Consider the following 21996-nt stretch of genomic DNA (forward strand, 5'->3'; position numbering starts at 1 on the left):
TTTTGATAAGAATTGGACAATATTACCCATGATGTAAGGATTTATTATGTTAACAAATTGACATGATATACATGCTTCAATCTTCTCTTATCTTCCTTTAGGTTGGTAAAACAATTGATAACATTATAAACATCATTTTAGAGTAAATTGGCAACCCCACAAAGGAAGAAAAGTGATTAATTCCGTGACCAAACCACTCTTCATGCTCAATTGGACCTACCAATATTCATCCTGTCTCAAAAGGGCAAAAGAATCATATAGTGGATACCCAATTCACTTTTCATTGAACAAAACAAAGCCATAAAAAATAATGACACAATTATCACTCTGTTTTGGAGAGTTTTGCCTACCAAATTAACCAAAAGCAGGCAAGATTCCTCCCTAATAGCTTGTATCCGAAGTCTCATTAATATTAATCAAAATCAGTCTTATCCACAGATTTCAAATCTGAAGAAAACCCTAGACATAAAGTCCATTGTTGTGTACGTGGTCGGTGGTTTTTGTGGCCCAAAATAAGTCATCGGCTTCCTCTCAGCTCTCATCTGTATATGATTGTTTGGCTCCTCCCAAATGACCCCATCAGTCTCCACTTTTTTCACATGGAATTATCATTGATGAGCAACAGACATTTTCATTAAAGCATTCTTTGTGACAGCTAAGATTTCATGGATGCATATACTTGACCTCATACCATTTATTCCTTCTTATCCTATACATATACATTCGGTTTAAGTTACCTAACATTCAGTATAATTTTCGAAGTAACACTGAAATCTTTCTCCTATGTATTCACCTTATTAAAAGAAAAAAGGTAAACATATCCTTTTAGCCATATTAATATACGCCACCTAGAGATGCCAACTAAGTGGTTACGGATCGAATACTGTGATCCATCCCCGTTCATATAGAGAAAATCTTTTTTTGTTTCTATTTTATCCCCGATATGGGATAACGGAGAATCCTCATTTTCTCATTATAAAAAAGTTTCTCTCTTCTTTCCCTTTCCATAATTATTGGAGAAATATTTCATACATTTCATTCTCCGTCCTTACTAAAAAAATAATGAAATATTTATTAGGTGTCAATGACATATTTATAATAATTTAAAATTTTTAAAAGTTTAAAAAATATATAAAAAATAAACGAATTGAGATGTATTCATCCTCATCTTTCATCGATTATAGAAATTTTAATTATGTTTATTTCACTTATATTTTTATTAGAAAATCTCCTCCCCATTTGAAAAGAGGGACGAGGACACCTTATCAGTTAATAAAACATTACCTTTTTTAACATTTCTATTTATATTCTCTCTATATATACTTGACATAGCCAACCCTTCTGTGCTCTACCTCCACAAAACTTTTTCCCATCTTCACTTCCATCCACCAACAATGGCGATTGCCTTTGGACGATTTGATGATTCCTTCAGCTTGCGCTCTTTCAAAGCCTATCTCGCTGAGTTTATCTCCACCTTGCTCTTCGTTTTTGCCGGCGTTGGCTCTGTTATTGCTTACAGTAATTAACTTGATTTTTTTCCCTCTCTTCTTCTGCATGTATGCATTATTTTTTACACCTGAAATGAAGTTTCTGGTTTTGATTTCTTACTTTTTTCCTTTTTTGTGTTGGACGACAGACAAGTTGACTTCCAACGCTGCTCTTGATCCTGAAGGGCTTGTTGCGATTGCTATTTGCCATGGTTTTGCTCTCTTTGTTGCAGTCTCAGTCGGTGCCAATATCTCCGGCGGCCATGTTAATCCAGCTGTCACCTTCGGTTTGGCTCTCGGAGGCCAAATCACCATCCTTACTGGCATCTTCTACTGGATCGCCCAGCTTCTTGGCTCCATTGTTGCTTGCTACCTCCTCAAAGTTGTCACAGGAGGCTTGGTAGGCTTCAAAATCCCTCACATAGTGTCACCTCGACAGGGTATTACTGTATACAAGATTAACTTGTCTGCCTAACCAGACAAGATTACTCAGTCATACAAAGGAAAACACCAATTGAGATTGGAGAGTCATATTTCTCATTATGAGATCTAAATCCTTGCATTTGAGATCATAACACATAACAACTTAGCTTTTGTCCTTTTGCAGACTATTCCCATCCACAGTGTTTCGGCCGGAGTTGGAGCCATTGAAGGAGTAGTAATGGAGATCATCATCACATTTGCTCTGGTTTACACTGTCTATGCCACAGCTGCTGACCCCAAGAAGGGTTCATTGGGCACAATTGCACCCATTGCTATAGGTTTCATTGTTGGTGCCAACATCTTGGCTGCCGGACCATTCAGCGGGGGATCCATGAACCCAGCCCGCTCTTTTGGGCCTGCCGTGGCCAGTGGTGACTTCCATGACAACTGGATCTACTGGGTTGGGCCGCTCATCGGCGGTGGGCTTGCTGGGCTGATATATGGCAATGTGTTCATGCATTCTGAGCATGTGCCATTGTCCAATGATTTTTAAGTTGGTTTGAATTTGAATGATAAATATGTAATAAAGTAAAGGAAGCTTTTGCTACTCTTCCTTTTGCTTTGATTGTAAAGTCCTGTTGAGGTCCATTATTATGATAAATGGATGGCATTGGAGATAAGGCATGATTTGTCTTTCTTTTAATTTATTTTTATCTTCTTCAAGAGAATTAATCTTTTTATTATATGTTTTCAATAACACATTTACATTTAACCAATTATCTAATCGTAAGGCACAAATTTGTACCATCGGGCTAGTACCCACATCTTGTAATTTTTAATTTATTTTTCTAGATGTTGAAATCTCATAAACGAACCCAATTTCTTAGTAAGAATCCAAAATTTAAAGGAAATTAAAACTCGGAATATTCAAGACATTGATGCCAAGCAATGCATTATAATAATTTAAGGGATGTTTGCTCTACACTTATAAGAGTTAAAACAATATTATATATATAATTTTATATACAAATAATAAGGTGTATTATATGATTAAATAATTAAAAATTAAAAATAAAATAACATCTAATCACATAATGACACATTGTTATTTGTGTATAAAAATTGTATACATTATTTTATTGTAAGGGTTATTATTATTGTTATACAGTTTAAGTTAAATATATTTAAATGTATATGTTACATTTCTCTTAAAATTATAAAAAAAAAAATTATTAAGAATAAGAGGGGCCTTTCAAATTCAACCATCCACAATGAAATATATAATAACAATAATAATAGTTTACTTAAAATATCAGCAAATTCAATTGATACTTTAAGATTCTAGAAATGCACAAATACCAATTAATTTCATGTTTATATCAAGATAAACATGTTTGATGATATAATGAAGGGTAGGTATTAATGTCTTTACAATATCATATTATATAACTGTACACATACATTTTACAAGTTTTATTCGTTTAGATTATAAAATTTTAAGTCCAAAATGATGATAAAATTAAATAACATGGCTAAAGAAATTCTTTTTCATGTATAAAGTCAAATATCACTCATTTGGTGATGGAATTAGTACCAATGAGAGGCACATTGAATAATAATGACGGTACTCAGTGCAAGAAATTATCAACAGGGTGAGATTTTTGACATGGTTAGGCTATAATTCATAACCCTGCATCTATGGCTATGTAATTGAGTATTTTAGTGAAAATAATAGCAATATTATAATAAATAATAAAATTATATACACAAATACTATACATAAATAATAATATATCACTATATGATTGTATATTACTTTATCTATAATTTAAAATTACTCAATCATGTGAGTACATGTTATTGTTTGTACACAAAATTATACATATTATTTATGCACATAATGTTGTTCTTACAATGAATGTACTAAAAGTTGTAGAAGAGTTTTTTTTTTTTTTGATGTCCCTACGCTTTAATACAATCTTGAATTTATAAGAGGAGAGATTAGGCTTATATGTGTATCAAAATATGTGAAGTGTAACATCATGAATCTTGATAGTTGTTATCGTCATCAGATGAATGTGTGTTTCTAATATGATGAATGAATGCTCCTAATATGATAGGAAAGTAATTGTATTTCAATTGTAATTATTAAAGTTGTGGGAAGTGGTTCTACAATAATAGAAAAGTGTTATTTAATATTGAAAAGATTATAAGAATCATAGTAACTACCAACTCTCATTGTTTTTACTAGTAATATATAGGAAGGTTTTTTGTTTGCATTTTGAATTAACTCGCATGTTAGTGATACTCCCTTATCATTGATTGACTAGTTTGTTTCTAATTGATGAATAGTCACTTCTAAGGTCTCAAATTCGTGAGTTTAACTAGGAAGAAATTTTGACCACATAACAATTGTCTTTTAATTTTGAAAGTGTGAGTTAGAGTTTTAAAAACTTTTTGCCTCTTTGCATGAATGAATGATGCATGAACGATCATATTCATTGTTCATAGTACGACATGAATACAATGCCTCAATTTTAACATTTGATATGTCACATGCACAAGTCTTAATTAAGTTGATTTAGAGTTTGAGGATGTTTTGTCCATTATATTTTGTATATGTTGTTGGACTAACGATGTGTGTTGGTGAGTGATCTTGACCGTTTAGGATCACTTCCTAATTGTTCTCAAAGTGTATATAAAAGGAACTCAGAGACCATAAGTAGGTCTTCGTTAATCTTAAAAGTCTATATGTTCTTTTGCAAAACCCTAATCTATTTGTAAAAGCTTTCTTACGATCAAGACATCAATCTTGGCATTTTCAAACACTAGTCTTATGTCATTTTCAATAGAATATTCTTAAAGTATGTTCTTTTTATCCTATAATTCATATTCTTGTTTTGAAAAATGTTTGGGTAGATTTCTAAGGTATGTAGTTTTTAAGATTTTGAGGATGTGCATGAAAGGTGCATGCATGTTCCTTTAACGTCATATCAGATAAGTGGATAATGTGTCACGTATAAAATTTTTAAGTGGCACACGATTGTGCATGGTGAGGTGCATGCCTATGCATTCGGTTGTAGCTTCAAAAAAATATATATTTAAGGCAAGTTATCACTTATTTATGATATATAACCCATAACATGCAATTTCAGTTCCTATCACATATTTACTGAAAGAGAGAGAGTCGGTTGCAAAGGGTTTTCTAATGATCGAACGACGTGTTTCAACAAAGAAAGAAGAATAAAAGCAGTCTTGAATTTATCTAGCAACGATCAAGTAAGTAGAAGCCTTTTAGTTTCATGAATAAAGAATTTTGTATATGGGATTTTGTTCAAGTACATGTTATGTTTGTTTTGATCTCGACATGTTAGATGATGTTATGTGTGTGTGTGTGTGTGTAAAAAAGAAATTTGACTATTAAATCAATATAGACTGGTATGAATTAAGAAAGTTATTACTAGATTTTGTGTTTATGATATGTTGTGTGTAAATATTATGACCTAAGAATAGTATGTTGAAATTATTTTGTTATTTGTACAAAATATGATGGAGATTAGCTCGTGTTGTGCATGTTAGACATTGTTTGTAATAATCATGACTTGTAAGGTTGATCTAAATATTTAGCTATGGTTTAATGTCTTATTTTGTTGAGGAACATATTAAAGATAATAGAAAATTATGTTGGTTGTGGTTTAGCATGATGAATTAGGAAAAACAATCGTAGAATAATGCTTTAAACACATGTGCACGACTGTCCCAAGGACATGTATGACCTTGATAGACATAAAATTATACATACTATATATGTCATACAGTTGTGCATAAAGGCATACATGCCCATACTTCTAATAACAAAGTCATTTATGACACATGCATGTACACATATGTATAAGACATCCACGCTTATGCATAGGTTCATGGTTCAAGATACTCATGCATAGAGGAAGGGATGCATGACTGTAAACCTATGATATATGATTGTACATTTGAACCAAAATGAATATAAGTTCAAGTCTTGTACTCAATTGTTCGTAGTAATGTCCTAAAGGATTGTAGGGACATATAGGTACATAGTAGTACAAGTCATGCCTAGATAGTACATTAACACATTAGGGCATGATAGAAAACTAAATTAAGGGTGAAAACTAGTTATGAGCCTAAGTTAAGATAGTAGCTCAATGGTATGCATGTCTTCACATGAAAACATATTTCAGCCAATTTTGTTTACATGAAACCAGTTTTACTATACATGTTTTCATACAATTAAGGTATATAGATGTGAACTGATCTCACAATACATATGTGCAACTAGTGATTTGTAAGGCATGTATGGGACCTTACCTTGTAAGACATATAAGGACTTAGTCTGTCCATAGATATGTGTGGGATAAATTCTCCAATTATAGTTTTTAGCATTACACACCTATGAAAATAGGATTTTTATCATAAGTTTTGATATGTTTTCATGATGGTTGTTACAAAAGGGTGTTTGTGAGATTTTTTCTACATATCCTCGCAGTAAGGTATAATCATGACACAACAGTCCAATAATGTTTTTAGAAAATATTTTTAGAAAAACTAAATATTTTAAAAATGTTTTCACATGCATTGCATATAAAGGTCATCATAGTGTAGGATTATGAATGTATCATAGATGATCGAGACAAAGTCATCATAGTTATGAGATCAAATATGGTTCTTAAGATTATTGAATGGGACCAAAGGTGTTCCCAAGACAAGTAAGATAAGTAATATGAGTTCCACGTTATCTAAATTTAGGGTTTAAAGGTGTACTCTTGATTACAAAGTCTAAGTGGAATAAAATGTTAAGTTTAAGAAGGGGACTAAGTATTAAAGTTGTAAGACTAAGTTCTCATACTTATTGGATGAATTATCACTCATTCTTCTTTATTTCATGTTATGTAGGTAATAAGTGATGATGACAGTTATAGTACGAGGTTAACGAGCATATAGCCAGCATGGGGGGATATTAATCATTATTGATCATTATGCTCATGATATATTCAATCTGTTTTCTAATTTATGATTTGAGTTTTCAACACACATAATGATGTTTCGGATTTTCATGTTTTTTATTTTGGACATCTTGAGTAATAAAGAGTAATTTTGTGAATTTGTACGTTAAAGTTTAATATTTGGTATGTATAAGTTATCTTCATACTTTTTTAACTCAAGTATCATAGTACATTCCTTTGATTGACAGTATTTTTGGAGGGATGTTACATCTTGCAGAGTTTCAAAAAGCAAATAGGTCCCAATATTGTATTTTACTTTTATGTTTAAGCATTCTTTTGTTTATGACAATGATTGTGACTTCAGGGAGCTTTTTTCTAATGTTAGTCTTTGATAAGACTGGATTCAAGAAAGACTAACTCAAGTCTGATTGCCAACTGGACTTGATCGAACCAAAAATAAACATTGTCTCAAGCTTAAGCTTAAGCCAATGTTTTATTAATTTATCAACCTTTAGCTCAAGCTCAAGCCCTCAATTGTATAGAGTGAAACATGTCAAATTCTTGGAATTGCAGTTTTAATATTTACAAGATTATTGGATCTAAATGAGATTTTATCTTACTTTAAGGATTGCATTGATATAACCCAAAAATAGAGGGAGCTAAAATGATATTTGTTAAATGTTGATCTTATTTAATTATATATAATTGTTCCTAACTAGGGACAACTGTTTTGTTAATAGAACAACTGTTCCATCATTTGGAACGATTGTTTTGTCATGTTTATAAAAATATGTAACTTTGTGCTAGTCACAAAACTTTTGGCTATGCCCATATACAAATAACAACCTTTCTCATTCTCATTCATATAAATATCCCAACATATGTCTCAAGGCCTTCATTTCTTCTTGATTCATTTGCTGCCCTGTATAGATACCAATATGTTATTCTAGGTTTGAATAGATATCAAAGGCTTCACAAATATTCCCTTCAAAATGAAGGAGCCACTAACAAGAGTAAGTATTCAAAATGCATTCTTTTAGTTTTGAAATGCATATTACATCCCAATAATTTGATCTTGGTTGATTTTGGGTGAATATTAATTTTTATTTATTTCATTGCACATGTTCTGATGTTTTAAGCTTGATTTCTCACCCAACAGGCAAATAGGTTGTGTGAATTTCCTTTTGCATGCTAAACAAGACACAAACCCTTCCTCTCATGGGACAACTTGTTGTTAACTCTATTAGAAGAGGCATGGAGTAGCCATGCGAGAGACTTTAGACCTTAGGCTAACTAATGGTTGAGGGGGAATTGATGCTATTGTAGAAGGATTGTTCAATTGTTGGAGCAACACATTGATAATAGTGGCCAAACCACTAATGATATCAATTAGTTAAGTTAATACCGCAAGGGATGGTCAAACCCTTAACCATCAGAGCATGTTAGGTTTCAACGATAAGGTTGAATGTTCTTAAAGATGAGAAATTATGACTAGGACTACTTTTGGTAGTCTAACTATTAATGGTTATTAACCTTGTCTGTCTTCCATAATAAGTCATTGAAAAAGTGTTTTTTTTTTGTGATTGAAAGAATATGAAAAAGATAGTGTTTTGTTAAAAGATAAATGAGCTTTATGAGAGTCCTCATTCTAGTGTCAAATTGTTGGTGATGAAATTAGTACCAATAAAAGGTATACTGAATAATGGTGGTGTTCAATTTAAAAAATGTATGAACACAATCAGATTTGTAACGTGATTTGATTTATAATTTAGAAGTTTATGTCTATGATTATGTGATTAAGTACTTTCAAAAAATTAATAAAAAGATTATAATGAGTATATTAAAAGTTGTAAAAGTTTTTCGATGCCCCTAAGCCTTTGTCTAGACAATCTTAAATTTATAAAAAGAAATATTAAAGTGACATGCATAACAAAATATGTAAAGTTCAATATCACAGATCTTATTAGGTGTCATTGTTATTATATGAATACATGTTTTTGATATAATAAAAAAGTAATTACACTTTAATTGTAATATATAAAATTATAAAAAATAGTTCTATCATACTTCATGCAAACTTTAAACATAAAGATCTAATATTTACATTTTGAATCAACCCGTATGTTAATGATGCTCGGTCATTAGTCTAATAACTTCTTGTTGATTGATGATTAATCAATTTTTGGGTGTTGAATACGTGAACTTGACTTTAAAAAAAACAAATCTTTACAACATAACACATATAATTATTATTGCATTATGAAAATTTTTGTGATTTATTGTACCATGTGGCAAAGTTATATTCAGACGGTAAATATCATATGAATTTATAAAAAAACTAGAAAGAATCTTAACTTACAATACAATGTGCTTAAAGTTGTCGGATTTGCAGGAGCCAACTTCGAAGGGAAAAAAAAAAAAAAAACTTCAAAATCACAAACGGCTGGCGGGAGATAAACCCTAAGCATAATCCAGCTTCAGCTAAGCCTTCATTTCATTATTATATTTTACTCTTTTGCCTCGATGTCTACGCTTCTTAGTCCCTCATTTATTTTCTGTTCAACTCCTTCTTTTCTCTTCTTTTTCCTGTTTTTCTTGTTAACTTTCCATCTTCTTCTTCTTCCATGGTGTCCTACTTGTCTCTCTGCAGGCTCTCCCACTTTAGCTACTCGTAATCTCCCTCTTGCTTCTCTATATATGCTTATTCAATACTTTAACGTGATTTATTTTATGTGGGTTGTGAAAATTTTGGTTTGTTAGTATGCATAAGTTGAGTTGATTTTGTTGCAATCTCAATTTTGAATATTTAATTGTTTGTAAATGTTTATGATGATTGATTGTATTTGTTTAAACAAGTCTTGAACTCAGTTGTATGGATTCTTTTCTGGATCTTTAGAAGTCAAGAACGTGTTGAAATTGTAACTTTTTCATTTTCATTCATGGATGTGTGAATTTTTAGTGGAAAATTTTATCTGGGTTTTCTTTGAGTTACGCATAGTTGACAGTTAAGTAATAAAGTTTATATTCTTGACGTATGTATTTAAGCATTTGAAGAAAAGTTTGCTCTTCCTTGGTAATTATTATTAGGAGTTTGTCATTGAATTGGCAACATTCTGTTATTGCAGACAATGTTTTGGGTCAGATACCAGGGGAATGATAAACAAGAAGGCATTTCACTTATCAAAGAGTTGCTTTTCACATGAATTTTTAATGAAGTATTGTAGTTCTGTGAGTCATGAATCAAGGAGGGCACTATTGTCTACCTCTGCTTCACGGCAAACCAGTAGTGAGAATGTGGCTCCTATTGCTATAGCTGAAGATGAAGAAATGCATTTTAGTCGGGTGAATTGCCTTGTTTGGGTATTGCATGAATCTGCCAGGAGTTTTTCACTTGATGCTGAGTCACTTGGATTGGCTGGAAGTGATGCAGAGCTTGCAATGGCTTGGAATGGGAAGGATGTGAACAAATGGCATAAACGTATTGCTTATAGAGTATGTACATACAACATTGCTACATTGGAACTTTCTTTTACTTGCTAGAAATATGGTCCGAAGAATTAAAATATGCTTCTGTAGCATATTTTTAATATTATTACTTGAATGATCCATAGTCGTTTTAATGATTGATAAATACAATGACATGTTTCTGCTCATACTTCTTGTTATTTTCCCTGAAAGACTATCCCAGTTATATTTAAGTTGGGTGGGGATGGAACATTCTTTATGAATTATTTGAAGACATGAGAAAATGAAAAAGAATCATTGACTCGTATGGCTCTTCAGGTAGCAGTTTATGCTTTGTTAAAAGTGGCAATTGAAGTGGAGATCATGCTCTCGCATGACCGTCACAACAATGCAGTTCCTGTTAATGACATGTAAGAGCTTAAATACTGAAGACAAAGTAAACTTTTGTGACACTATTACATGATTTGAAGAGTCTATGTTCACTTCTGCTATGAAATATTAATTCCACTTCCAGTGTGGTTGATTAAATTAAAATCATGTGTAAACCAGATCAAATGTTCTATATATCATGTTTCATTTTGCATATATCATTGAAATGTCAATCAGCAATGACAACTCTATTTCCTCAATATTTTTCAGCTTGGGCCCAAAGATAAATGCTATTCGAGAGTACATTGAAAGTCAATTGAGCATAAGGCACACAGAATTGGTACAATGGCTTAGAATAGTGGAATTACCTCGTATTGAAGGGTTTTCCAGTTCATTATTAAAGAAGTGGTCTATGGAATATGCAGGAAGGTCTGCTCAGAAACTTCTGCTTTTAGCATATGATCTATTGTTTCCCAAATGATAAATTCCTTCTATCACAACATATCTTTGCATTGATATTCGAATGATTTTTGTGGTGCATGTCAGCTCATTTTCATAATAGTTTATACCTTTTATTATATGATAGGAGGAATTTAATCAGAACACAAAAATTTTCAGTGGTGTTGCAGGTATCATTGTGGCGATAAGCTGCTGCGCTGCAGTAGGCAAACTGGGTCCTGAGCGCATTTCCTGTCCCACAATTATAATGGAAATTGAGGATGTATCAGTAGAACTAATGAATATTTCATGTAGTTTGGTATCAGTAGACAAGCTGCATCATTTAGCAACTGAGGCAGGATTTGAACATGACTTCCTAGCTCACTTTGGTAAAAGGGTTCTTCTGGACAAAAACACTGAGGAACTTGAATTTTGGATTGGATTGGCTCGGAAGAAGCTTTCAATTGCATTTTACAGGGAAGGCTTACTTTGTGGGACAAAAAATTTACATGAAAAGGTTGGTTCTATATTCTTTAACCCCCGAAATCTGGATCGGAGTCTATGCTTAATTATTGAGTAGTCCTATTGGTCCCCCACTTTTTATCTTCACCCATTTCTAAATTTACACCACTAAATTTTTAAGTGTTGTAAATATCTAATTGAGCCCCACCTATTTCCAAAATTATGAATTGGTAAGATTGGCATGTTATCACCTGTTGATATAAACAAATACTTAATTGTTTTTGAAGAAGCGTAGATCAATAGAAAATTCAAGAAAATTAAAAAAACTAATAGTTTGAATAATTCCATGTTTTTCTTAGAACACTTTCTCTTGTACAAGTGAAATATGTGTGTGTGTGTGTGTCTCTCTCTCTCTCTCTATATATATATATATAAAAAAACTAAGATTAGGGTTTATGATTAGAAAGCAAAGAAAAGTTTAAGACTAATAATACAATAGTTAATGGGTGAAAGTTAGTAAAAAAAAAATTTATACCATTTTTTAGTAATTTTTATGAAGGATAATATTGTCATTAAATAAGAAAAAGAAATAGGGGTATACTAAGATAAAATGTGGGGGACCAATAGCTCATTCTTTATTAAATCTTGAGAATTGTTTCTTATATTCCTGATCATAAAAATCTTGCACAATGGTCGTGGTCAATTTGGTCTGTATTTTTCGTTCATTTAGAATTTGTTGCTCTCATGTTGACATATGTTTATTAATTTTGTACAATTGACTTTAGCCAAAAAATTTGACAGGTTCAAGCAGATAGTTTGGCTACTTTAGGACTTTTTGCTTATCTGGGAAGGAAGACTAGATTATTCTTGTCAAGTAAAGGAATAAAGGATGTTGATGAGATGGTTAAGGACTTCCTCAGGTAAAAATTTCTTCATACTTTGGTTGGATTCTGAATGTTTCATCATATCAATAAAATACAGATGAATAAGAGTTTGAATAATACTTTGCCTGTAGCTATTTGGAGTGTGGCATTCTTTTCATTTACCCTGAGTTTTCTTCCATATCAGTGTATCAACACTTCATGGAGGTAAGTTCCTATCAATTTTGTTGAACTTGCAAAATGTGAATTGTCTTAAACTGCAAAATTCATCTTTACAGATTGTAACTGATGAAATTGGGTGGCTTGACTTTTATGCTGCATTTCCTTCCATGTGCAATCATGAAAGAAGGTCAAAACATTATGCTATTCAAGCAGAGAAAGAAATTATTCTATCAAACGTTTTTGCTGTTTGCTATGATGTGTTTTCTGGGTTTGCTCACTTCTGTCGTTCTACTCAACAAACCTTAGATGCAGAATTGCTAGCCTTTTTACTCCGAAGGTAGCAAGAAGCATCTTCACTTTCATTAGTTCTGCCTTGATCTTTTAAGTTTGTAAAATTCCTCGATTGACTTCTAACTTATGGTGCTGTCAATTTTTCAGCCAAAGCCTGCTTACTATTTGTCTAGATGACTATTGGGCTGCATATGATAGATCAAGGTACCATGGAGATCTGTAATGCTGCTTTATGTAATGATTTTTCCTAAATGAAAACAATGCGGGAAATGGATTATAATTGCACTTGTGTGATGTTCTCCAGTAACGGGCTGCTGAAGATTGCAGAAACAGGTGCCTCAGGCCACATACCTCTCCTTGAAACTAAAGGCACAGCCAAGCTTTCTTCACCACTGCAGGAAAAACAAAAGCGCAATGAGTTGGTGACACTCAGAAATATGGAGAATAAACCTCAACATCCATCTTATGTGAGAAAGGTTTGGCTACTTAGTAGCTTTTTATATGGGTTAGCTGTTAGCATATGTTAAGTTTCACCAACCAAACCAAGCTCCTGACCATGAGATGTGTGCAAAAGGGCAAATAGATATATGTAGGTGAATTCAGAGCAACAGTAATAAAAAATTGGAACAGTGCTGTAAGGTATTTATGGAGTCTTTTGTTTTCACATACTGAGTTTGCAATTCCAGGCCAGGGGCTCAGCTGGAGCTGCTGCGATAGACCTTGTGGAGGAAACAGGCAGTGGCAAAACCCATTCCATGCAGAAGAGCATAATACGGAAGTACAGCATCAAGTTGATTTCTACTAGCTCAGTAAGGATGTTGATCCCCTGCTTTTAGTCAACAGGCAGAATTGTTATAAAATCTGGCATTCAATTGACAGTACTATACTCTATTGTTGGATAGGATGTCTGGATGGGGACTCAGTTGCTCTTTCTAGACATATCGATGTCTCTAGAGTTACTCCTAAAGCAGTTGCGTGGCCACAAGGTTACAGTGAGAGAACGGAAGAAGTTGCAAAGAACCCTAAATGACATTGCTTCACTCATCCCAATTACAATTCTAATGCTACTTCCTGTAATCTCTTATTTTATCCTCAATAGACATTTTATGTGCTCATGTACATGATAGGCGCTTATGCTAAAGCAAAGTATATAAAAATAGCATTTAAAATTTTCTAGAGAGCTGATTGCATCATGTCCTTTTTTCTAGGTTTCAGCTGTAGGCCATGCTGCAATGCTAGCAGCTATTAAGAAGTATATACCATCTATGGTAAGTCTTGTTTACTCTTCCAAATAAGGGGTTCTTTCCCTTCTCTCCCTTTCTTTCTAATCTTGTTTTATTTTCTGTTACTAGATCCCTTCACCATATTCTTCTGAGCGACTGGATGTTGTGAAACAATTAGAGAGAACTAAGAAGATGGAAGTTAAGTCATGGGGAAACCTTGAAGATCCTTAAACAATATCTTAAGTGATGATTCATAGTAACAACCCTATTGTTTAAGAAATTTCGGCCAATAGTCACATATTCTTTGCCACATGCGCAGAATCATGAGAAGTTGTTTACTTGGCCTTCAAAATTTGTAAATATTTGGATGCATGCATATACACCAAGTATCATAATGTAACTCTTTGTATGCATAGTTAGTCAAATTGATTCTTCTTCTACACTTTGATTTTAAATACATTTAGAGATGCATCCTTGAGTTTTGTATGCAAAAATTTGGGCTGTTCACAGCTCACTTTGATGTTAAAGAATTGTCATCTCCTCTTGATGAATGAATTGGGTAAGCATTGAGAAACAAGTAAAAGAGTGAGATTTGTGTTTCAACATTGCACATTTTGCCTCAAAATATTTTCTGCTGAGTTAATGACTACTTTAAGCTAGTTGGCTGTAAGTTGGAGTGGCCATCTGATAATGGTCCTGTTCTCCCAAAAGGCCAAGTCTTCAAAAAGTTCATATAAGTGAATAGTTGAAAGGCTTACTAGTGAAGGCCTTACACTAAAACTTCTTCCTATTTTTCGGGTTTCAAGCAGTTTTGTGTCTCAGATTTTGTCAAATTTCATTATTAATCATGCTCACATGTTAAATCACAAGATCACATAATGATTATTAATACAGAAATTGATTGTTAATTTGAGATATAACATAACATGTTTGAGCCATAATGTGGAAACTTAGAATCTTCAAGTGAAAACTTTAATATGAAGGTGGATGATTAATCCTTGACTAGTTTTTCTTTTAGTAAACTTTCATAAACTTCCATTGAATGACGGTTTTCAATAGGTAAAATTGCTTATATAGTTTTTGGAGAGGGGACATAAACTTAATAGAAATTCTCTATTGGTAATAGAAATTCGTCATGCTTACTAGTTTCACTCATTAAGAACCACACATTTACTAATGACACAAACCATTAAATAGGTGTGTTGGGTTCTTTTAGTGATCACATTGGACCCAATTGTTAGATACTTGTGTGTTTTAAAGTGGCAAACCAGGAAAAATGATTGTAATTGAGCTAATATTGTTTAGTCATAACCAAAATATGTTTAACGTTTGAAAACACAATAATTAGTATGGAACGATCGTTCCACTTTATAAGGGTTGATCAATTTTTTAAGAAATGATCTTATTCTCTTATTAGAAGATGAATATTGAACAAAAAATGCTCACTCCTAAATCAAAAAACTTATTCCAAAAGATTTTAAGACATGAACAACCATTCAAGTAAATTATTCCTCATTGTTTCTTGGAAGTTGAAGAAAGAAAAAACACCCACTCCATTCATGGAATGATCATTGCCATATCATCCCTGTTCAACGTCCTTGTTAAAGTTTTCTTTCACTCCACAATTGCTCAAGAAGATATATGGAGTGATTCTGGTATTATTTGTAATATCCCTGTCCAACGTCTTTGTTAAGATGTCTTAATTAAGGTTTGTCCTATTTGCCTTACTATCACTCAGAAGGAGTGGTGGAGAGATTTTAATTCTACTTTGAACATATAATCCATTATGATTATACTTTTAAGTTTTATAATCTAAAATATGTTTTGACAATTTAAAAAACTCAAAGCTATTTAATCAGTTATATTTTAACATTTCAAATAATGTGAAATACACACATACGTTCAATAACTATCTTATATTTTGTTGATATGTGAAAGTAATATGAGGTGTATACATATGAGATTGCTTAAGAGTATCACAATATTGATCTTTTTGACTGAATTTAATAATCTTACTCACTTAAATTTGTGCTTTTTGTGAAAAATTTTGATATAAACTTTCGAAGTTGGAGAAAAATTATAGTCGGCTAAGAGATTTAAGGTTTGTCGTAAGATTAGTGAGGAGAGAAAAATTGTATTTAATTAAATTATTCGATTATGAAATTGTACTCAATGGAGAACTGGTTAATTTTAAATATTTTTTAAATAAGGAATTTGTTGACGCGCCTGGGAGGAGGACCGACCAAACTTTCAAACGTAAACCACAACCGACACGTCGGTGACTCACCCCACAAAGAAACTCACCAGGCTTGGCTACCTGTCTGTCTTTGATTCTTTGTAACTGTCTGTCTGTTCTCGTCTTCACCATTCCCTTCGCTGTACATTCATCTTTTCATAATCCCCTATCTTTCTCTCTAGGAAAACGAACAAACCGTAGTTTCAAGTTTTCAATCAATTATAGCATAAACGGCCTCTTCATTATGATATGAACTGAACTAAAAGAAGAGGGAGATGAAGACAGAGATTCAATCCACAGAAAGAAATTTCCAGAATAGAGGAGAGAAAATAGAAGATCTGAGAGGAACAACAGAGGAGAAAATTTTGATTGTTATTTTCATTCTGTTCTCAGTTGCACCAAGCAAATGTGTTACACGGTAAGTGTAAGAGACTCTAATTACTAAACGGCACCGTTTTACGTAGACAGAAATTCAAAACAAATATACAAAACGCTGCATCACATATTCTCTATTTTGGTCCGCAACACATTCCCTGACCAATCAAATTAATTCAGTGATCCTGGATCGATCTCGAATCGCTGTTGTTATTTTGTCAGAGTTGTGGTACCTTGACTTTGATTGCATGAAAAGAAATCGAATTGTTGTATAAAGAAAAAGGCGTGATTGATTTTGAGTTCAATATTAGATTAATCTCTGCGGGGGTGATTAGCTTGTGGGTTTTGAAATTCTAGGATTATTTGGAACTTAGTTGGTTTTTGGTCAAGTGGGTTTCTGGAATTAGTTTTTTTTGGGGGGGTGAATTGAGAGAATGGATTCGAGTCGAAGAGCTGTGGAGTCGTATTGGAGATCGAGGATGATCGATGGTGCCACGTCAGATGAAGACAAGGTAACGCCTGTGTATAAATTGGAAGAGATTTGTGAGCTTTTGCGATCAGCTCACGTGAGTATTGTTAAGGAGGTCTCTGGGTTTATCCTGAAAAGACTTGGGCATAAGAGCCCCGTTGTTAAACAGAAGGTAATTGCTTTATGTTCTTTTTTTGTTAAGATTGCTCAATTTGATGTATTGGAAGTATTGTATTCAACAAGAATGCATTATTCATATTGTAATTTGCGTCTGTTTTGTTGTTGACTGTTGTGAATTCATTAAGATTGTTCAAATTGATGAGTTGGAAGTAATAGTGATGAACATGCATGCATTTCTTTTTGATGGTTAACTCAGTTGTATAATTTTTCTTGATGAGTACATTCCATTTGTTAAACGTGCTGATTCCTGTGGATTCAATTTAGAGTTTTCACTATGCTTGGCTGCCTAGAAGTGGAATGGTGTGAGAATTGATTTTGAGTAGTACTATGTAAACAAACAATGACATGTAATCATGTGATTGACTAGTTTTAGATTAGAGATCATTATTTGTGCACATAGTTTTATTGATTGATTTTTGGAAGTTAATTATGGTTTTTGTTTGTTTCTGCATTTTAAAAACTGAATCTATGTGGATTACCATGTAGAGCCTGAAGGGTAATAATCAAGTTTAATTATGGCAGAATGCTCATTCATTAAATTGAACTTAATAGTATTTTTTTATGTTCTGATATTGGGATTATATCAGTATTTTTCTTTACTTATGCCATTTTTTTAAGCCCTTTTGGAGATGAATTTATAGATTTGAAGACAATGTTTATATCACATTATTTGCTCAGATTTTAGATTTATGTTTATTTATATTGACGAGATATTGCAGTAGACACCAATTTTTCTCTAATAAATTTGCAGGCACTGAGACTGATTAAATATGCAGTGGGAAAGTCTGGTGTAGAGTTCAGGAGAGAAATGCAAAGGCATTCAGCGGCTGTACGCGAATTGTTTCATTACAAGGGGAAGTTAGATCCGTTGAAGGGGGATGCCCTGAATAAGGCTGTGCGGGACACCGCTCATGAAACTATTTCTGCTATATTCTCTGAAGAAAATAAGCCCGCCCCTGCACCTGCAGAGGATCTTAACAAACGAATTCAGGGATTTGGGAATACCAACTTTGACATGTCATCAGAAGATAGGAAATCATTTTTAAGTGAGGTAGTAGGTATTGGAAGTGCATCTATTAAGCAAGGGATAACTAGTTTCACCCAGGGCTATTCACTAAAAAAGAATGATAATGGAAGTTATAGAAGTCCAAATCTTCAAAGGTCATTGACAATAGAGAATGAATATCAAGATAAATATGAACCAGTTGAATTGCACAATGAAACTCAAGCTGGTTTTGGAATTTCAAAAAATGATGGTGGGCCTTGGAACCAGGAATCAGGAGTGGTGAAGGAAGACAGGCTAAATGGGGACTCTAGGAGTAAAACTTGTGAAGAGAAGTTGTTGGAGACCATTGTGACATCGGGTGGTATACGCCTCCAACCGACTCGAGATGCCATTCAGGTTTTCCTTGTGGAGGCTGCAAAGTTGGATGCATTGGCTTTGAGTTGGGCGCTTGAATCGAAGCTTCAGTCTCCATTGTGGCAGGCATGTGTTTTTAATTGATTATAATATAAACTCCAGTCACCACCTCTGACTGAAGCAAAAAATATAAGCCGAAGCACACTCTCACTATTCAATTTGATAACTTTGTGATACTGGGTCACTGTCATTCTCTGTAGATTTTATTCAAGATCCAGCCTAGAATTTCTTTAATTTTTGTTAATTTTCTTTTTTCAGGTGCGAATGAAAGCTATCTGTGTTCTTGAGTCAATTTTGAGGAAAAAGGATGATGAAAATTTTTTAACTATAGCTTCATACTTCAGCGAGAAGAAAGATGTTGTGATTAGGTGTTCAGAATTACCTCAAACTTCTCTGAGGGAAAAGGCTAATAAGGTAAATCTCGTTTCTCTTACAAAGGATTCTGACTCTGAGGTTTTTAATCTATTCTCCTAGAGGAAAAAGGAGAGTGGGGTCCAAGTAGAGTGGCTGATAAAAATATATTTAGTTATTTTGTATAAGGCCCATTCTCAATAATAAATTTTGTATGACGGGCATCATTATACAACTTCTTTTTGAATATATATATATTTTGTTCTGATTTTTGCTATGCACTGTACAATACATCCATATTTCAATTTAATTTGGAATAAGTAAAAAAAAATAGAAAAGGAAAGGAAAGGATAAGGATGCCATTTAGATAGAGCAACTTTACAGCCGCCATTGCTTGGACCACGAATATTGGTGTCTCAGATAAATCCTTGTATTCAGTCACTATTTCTGCAATACATTAAAGAACATAAAACCATATAAACCCCACATCAGAAGCCTATACTTTCAGATGTGACATCGAAGTTCTATACTTTGCACTTGGAATCTAAATAGGCTTCAACACCACTACCGTATTCATTCTGTAGAATTTTCTATGAAGTAAATGGTTTGTGTGTATGTTAACGTTAATATTGGTTTTTGCTGAACAGGTGTTGAGCCTTCTTGGTGGAGAGCAGGCAGGAGGCTTTGTAGGTGGTTCAGATACGTCAATGAAGGCTGAGACTTCTGCTGCTGTTCAGATGCCTGACTTAATAGACACATGTTATTCAGATGATTACAATGGAACAGATAATTCCAGAAAGATTTCAAGTGATCAAGGCATAGAAAATCTGACATCACCAGCCTCTCTAATTGATGATCTCTTTGGAGAGAGTTCAGGTGCTGGTGCAAGCTCCACTGAACAAAATAATGATGATGACCCGTTTGCAGATGTCTCATTTCACACTAATAAGGGTCGAGAAAATGCTGAAGATCTCTTCTCTGGGATGACTGTTGATGATAAACCAGTTCTTAATGAAAATCTTGGCATAGCTGATATAAAGGGGCCTGAACTATTTGATATCTTTGGCTCAAACTCTGAAGTTCTGTCAAAGCAAGAAAATACGAAAATTGATGTTAATGACTTAATGGCTGGCTTGTCCATTAAGGAAAACCTGTCAAATTCGGGGCAGGAAGGAGCTTCTTCTGTGGCACAATCTGAACATATATTTTCAGATATGAGTAGTCAATCTAGCCATCGGACCTCTGACAATGCATTTAGCAACCTACTTGGTGCCCAAACAGCTGGGGTGACCACAAATCCAGCATTTCCCTTTGGTGCTATGCCATATAACATTCCTCCTGGCATGATGTTCAATTTGGCTATTGCATCTCAGCCAATAAGTTATGGTGCCATGGGGAGTTTGTTTGCTCAGCAACAGTTCCTTGCTACAATGTCTAACCTTCAACAACTTGGGAACCTGAATGCCCGAAATGCTGGAGGTAGTAATGTGACGGGAACTAATCAAGGCTATTCTTCACCACTTCTGGATATATTCCAGCCGAATTTTGCAGCTCCATCTTCTAGTTCAATCAACAGTTTGAAGAAAGAGGAAACCAGAGCATTCGATTTTATCTCTGTAAGTTTATTTCTGGCTGTTGATTTTTCATTTTCAGTTTTCATATTGATCCTCTTTGTTGATGTTAAATTTACAGTTGTAAAATTGGGAGTTATTACATAAACAATTTTGAAAGTTACAGTAATATTAATGGTGCTTAAGTATGATTTTTAAAATTCAGATATGAATTTATATAAACATCTTTGTGGCTGAGAGAGTTTTAATGAATGTATATAAACGTCCTATTGGCAGAGTTTTAGAGCAAAATGTGGAAATCTTATTTTGTAAATTTTATTATAGTTGCAAGTTTACACTGGGAAGCCATATCCTACTTACCCCCCAATCTACTTTTTTCTCATAGCATATTTTCTATAGAAATTAAATAGTGCTTAATTGACATCTTTAAGTTGTTTTCTGAAGTGATATGATAATCCATGATAATGCTGTGCATCCTATCAATCATGTAGGACCATCTTGCTGCGGCTTGTGATCCGAAGAGAGTTTCCTGAATTTTGGGAAAAATTTGTTATGGAATAGGCTTATCTATGCGAGGCAAGTAGATCAAAGGCAAGCTGTTTATCTTATACCCAAAATAGTTCTACATTTTTTTCACAATAATGGAGGGAGTTATGGCTGAAAGAGTATGGTAGAATTAGCATATTTCATTGTTTGTATTTGAGTTGTAAGAAAAAGAAATTTCTGTGCAGTTAGCTCTGTTATAGTTTGTTTTTAAATTTGTACACTGATTCATTGCCATTCAATTGTAATGAATCTATAGTTTTCTCCCCACTTTTCTTGTAATTTTTGGTTAGTTTACCACATAAACACAAGGAATGCTTATCATGTGATAAATGAATCTGGGACACTACTCAAGAAAATCAATATATTGTTGTTCCCGTTTTCTGACATTTTGTAGCTTGGTCAAATGTATTCTTGTTATGTAAATTAAGCTTTGGTAAATGGCTTTTCACTTGTCACCGAAAACTGACTAATGATGCATCATCAACATGTTCTGCATCTCCACTTCACAAAATTCTACTTTTGGTGAGCATTATATGTAGTGAAGGTGTATTGTAACACTTTTAGCTAAATCTTATATTAATAAAATATGTGAGTTTTACATCACTAGAAAATGAGAAGAGAAAATTAATTAAATAACATATAAACTCATAAGCTATTAAAATGTCATC

General features: G+C 33.3%; 3 protein-coding genes across 4 annotated transcripts; all 3 read left to right on the forward strand.

Annotated features, from left to right (window-relative positions):
• Positions 1-1304: 1304 nt before the first annotated feature.
• LOC123219376 (aquaporin TIP2-1-like) lies at positions 1305-2617 on the forward strand. The gene is made up of 3 exons (XM_044641311.1): positions 1305-1518; positions 1637-1887; positions 2095-2617. Exons 1-3 carry the CDS (start codon positions 1395-1397, stop codon positions 2461-2463), a joined length of 744 nt encoding a protein of 247 aa, XP_044497246.1. The 5' UTR covers positions 1305-1394; the 3' UTR covers positions 2464-2617.
• Positions 2618-9277: 6660 nt separating this feature from the next.
• On the forward strand, positions 9278-14703 carry LOC123219377. 2 transcript variants are annotated; one of them, XM_044641312.1, is made up of 14 exons: positions 9283-9560; positions 10015-10381; positions 10673-10764; positions 10994-11152; positions 11342-11678; positions 12425-12543; positions 12639-12711; positions 12783-13003; positions 13105-13161; positions 13262-13433; positions 13644-13766; positions 13860-14030; positions 14166-14225; positions 14310-14703. In XM_044641312.1, exons 1-14 carry the CDS (start codon positions 9514-9516, stop codon positions 14409-14411), a joined length of 2100 nt encoding a protein of 699 aa, XP_044497247.1. In that variant the 5' UTR covers positions 9283-9513; the 3' UTR covers positions 14412-14703. The 2 variants fall into 2 exon arrangements, 1 of the variants encoding a protein (XP_044497247.1); XR_006502858.1 differs by lacking the exons at positions 13860-14030; positions 14166-14225; positions 14310-14703 and having other exon boundaries at positions 9278-9560; positions 13262-13546; positions 13644-13745.
• A 1716-nt stretch (positions 14704-16419) lies between these two features.
• LOC123219378 (protein MODIFIED TRANSPORT TO THE VACUOLE 1-like) lies at positions 16420-21714 on the forward strand. The gene is made up of 5 exons (XM_044641313.1): positions 16420-17432; positions 18192-18926; positions 19119-19274; positions 19859-20827; positions 21274-21714. Exons 1-5 carry the CDS (start codon positions 17226-17228, stop codon positions 21313-21315), a joined length of 2109 nt encoding a protein of 702 aa, XP_044497248.1. The 5' UTR covers positions 16420-17225; the 3' UTR covers positions 21316-21714.
• The last annotated feature ends 282 nt before the right edge of the window (positions 21715-21996 follow it).

Source organism: Mangifera indica, chromosome 6 (assembly GCF_011075055.1).
Source record: "Mangifera indica cultivar Alphonso chromosome 6, CATAS_Mindica_2.1, whole genome shotgun sequence".
NCBI lineage: Eukaryota > Viridiplantae > Streptophyta > Magnoliopsida > Sapindales > Anacardiaceae > Mangifera > Mangifera indica.